Source organism: Arachis stenosperma, chromosome 4 (genome assembly GCF_014773155.1).
Source record: "Arachis stenosperma cultivar V10309 chromosome 4, arast.V10309.gnm1.PFL2, whole genome shotgun sequence".
In the NCBI taxonomy this organism is placed as follows: Eukaryota; Viridiplantae; Streptophyta; class Magnoliopsida; order Fabales; family Fabaceae; genus Arachis; species Arachis stenosperma.
This window is the reverse complement of record NC_080380.1, coordinates 99,624,611-99,627,264: the sequence shown is the minus strand read 5'-3', so window position 1 is coordinate 99,627,264 and position 2,654 is coordinate 99,624,611. Positions and strand designations below refer to the sequence as shown.

Here is a 2,654-nt window from a genome sequence, read left to right as displayed (position 1 = left end):
TCTACCATCATGCATTCTCCTATGGATTCCTTGGGGTAACTCATTGCCTTAAAGACGTTGAAGACCATCTTCTCTTCATGCAACCTCAAGATTAGTTCCCTTTTTTGCACATCAATGATGGCTCCAGCAGTAGCTAGGAATGGCCTTCCTAGGATGATTGATGTGTTATCCTCTTCTTCCATATCTAGCACAACAAAATAAGCTGGGAAAATAAATTCTCCCACTTTCACCAACAAGTCTTCCACTATCCCATGTGGAAACTTGAATGTTCTGTCAGCCAATTGGAGTGCCATTCTTGTTGCCTTGCTTCCTCAATCTTCATCCTCCTCATCATGGTTAGGGACATGAGATTGATGTTTGCACCCAGGTCACACAAGACTTTCTCAATATTGATATCTCCTATGATGCAGAGGATTTGGAAAATTCCTGGGTGTTTCATTTTCTGAGGGAGCTTCTTTTGTATGATAGCACTACACTCCTCAGTTAGCACTATGGTCTCTTTTTCTTCCCAATTCCTTTTTCTTGTCATGAGCTCCTTCAAGAATTTGGCATAAAGTGACATTTGCTCTAATGCTTCAGTAAATTGTATGTTGATCTCTAAGAATCTAGAGAACTGGCCATCCTTCCCATCCTTTCTCAGCCTTTGTGGATATGGTGCCTTTGGCACATAAGGCTTCAAGACTGACTTTGGTGAGGATGGGGCAGGGGTCTCTTCATTCTTGTTTCCATGCTTTTCTACAGCTTCTTCTTCATGGTTGTCCTGGCTTGGGATTGCCTCTTCTATGACTTTCTCACTTCTAAGTGTGATGGCCTTGCATTCCCGTCTTGGGTTGGCCATGGTATCACTGGGAAATATATGTGTGGGCATTGGGATTTGCTTGGATAAAATCCCTACTTGTGCTTCTAACTTAGAGATTGTTGCGCATTGATTCTTCAGATTTGATCTGTATTCTTCTTGATTGGCGTCTATCTTTCTTTCGGCCTATGTTTGTCTCTCCAAAAGAGTGGAAATAGCTCCTGCCAGCTGTGATGATAGTTGTGCTATTGCAGCCTCTACTCTCTCAAAGTTGTTCTTGATTTCACATGGTTGCATGGTTGAGGTTGATGTGTCTTGATGGTGGTTGTTGTGTGTTTGCTGGGTGGAATGGTATGATGTGTTTTGTGAGTTGTGGTAGGGTCTGTTGTTGCTTGATTGATGGTTGGGGTTGTGAGTGTTGTATTGGTTGGATGGGTGATGAGCGGATAATTTATACGCTTTTTGGCATTGTTTTTAGTATGTTTTTAGTTTGTTTTAGTTAGTTTTTATGATATTTTTATTAGTTTTTAGTTAAAATTCACTTTTCTGGAATTTACTATGAGTGTGTGTGTTTTTCTGTGATTTCAGGTATTTTCTGGCTGAAATTGAGGAACCTGAGCAAAAATCTGATTCAGAGGCTGAAAAGGACTACAGATGCTGTTGGATTCTGACCTCCCTGCACTCGAAGTGGATTTTCTGGAGCTACAGAAGCCCAATTGGCGCGCTCTCAATTGCGTTAAAAAGTAGACATCCTGGGCTTTCCAGAAATGTATAATAGTTCATATTGCCCGAGATTTGATAGCCCAAACTGGCGTTCCAAATCAGCTCAAAACTGCCCGGCGTTAAACGCCGGAACTGGCACAAGAATGGGAGTTAAACGCCCAAACTGGCACAAAAGCTGGCGTTTAACTCCAAGAAAAGTGTCTACACGAAAATGCTTCAATGCTCAGCCCAAGCACATACCAAGTGGGCCCAGAAGTAGATTTTTATGTCATTTACTCATCTTTGTAAACCCTAAGCTACTAGTTCTCTACATATAGGACCTTTTGCTATTGTACTTTCATCTTGGTTCTTCTGGTTCCCTCTCTAGGGCCGAAGCCAATGATCACCATTATCGCTTATGTATTTTCAACGGTGGAGTTTCTACACACCATAGATTAAGGTGTGGAGCTCTGCTGTACCTCGAGTATTAATGCAATTACTACTGTTCTTCTATTCAAATCAGCTTATTCTTGTTCTAAGATATTCATTCGCACCCAAGAACATGATGAATGTGATGATTATGTGACGCTGATCATCATTCTCACTTATGAACGCGTGCCTGACAACCACTTCCGTTCTACAAGCAAATAAGGCTTGAATGTTTATCTCTTGGATTCCTTAATCAGAATCTTCGTGGTATAAGCTAGAATTGATGGCGGCATTCAAGAGAATCCGGAAGGTCTAAACCTTGTCTGTGGTATTCTGAGTAGGATTCAAGGATTGAATGACTGTGACGAGCTTCAAACTCCTGAAGGCTGGGCGTTAGTGACAGACGCAAAAGAATCAATGGATTCTATTCCAACCTGATTGAGAACCGACAGATGATTAGTCGTGCTGTGACAGAGCATGTTGAACATTTTCACTGAGAGGACGGGACTGTAGCCATTGACAACGGTGATGCCCAACATACAGCTTGCCATGGAAAGGAGTAAGAAGGATTGGATGAAGATAGTAGGAAAGCAGAGAGACGGAAGGGACAAATCATCTCCATACGCTTATCTGAAATTCTCACCAATGAATTACATAAGTATCTCTATCCTTATTTTATGCTTTATTCATAAATCATCCATAACCATTTGAATCTTCCTGACTGAGA

At 41.4% G+C, this 2,654-nt stretch overlaps 1 protein-coding gene across 1 annotated transcript; it reads right to left on the bottom strand.

Moving 5' to 3' along the window:
- Nucleotides 1–244: 244 nt before the first annotated feature.
- Nucleotides 245–838, bottom strand: LOC130975239 (uncharacterized). The gene has a single exon (XM_057900057.1). It carries the CDS (start codon nucleotides 836–838, stop codon nucleotides 245–247), a length of 594 nt encoding a protein of 197 aa, XP_057756040.1.
- Between the last annotated feature and the right edge of the window lie 1,816 nt (nucleotides 839–2,654).

Coding starts and splice junctions, on each gene's coding strand:
- LOC130975239 (XM_057900057.1), bottom strand. CDS start 838: ATGGCCAACCCAAGACGGGAATGCAAGGCCATCACACTTAGAAGTGAG.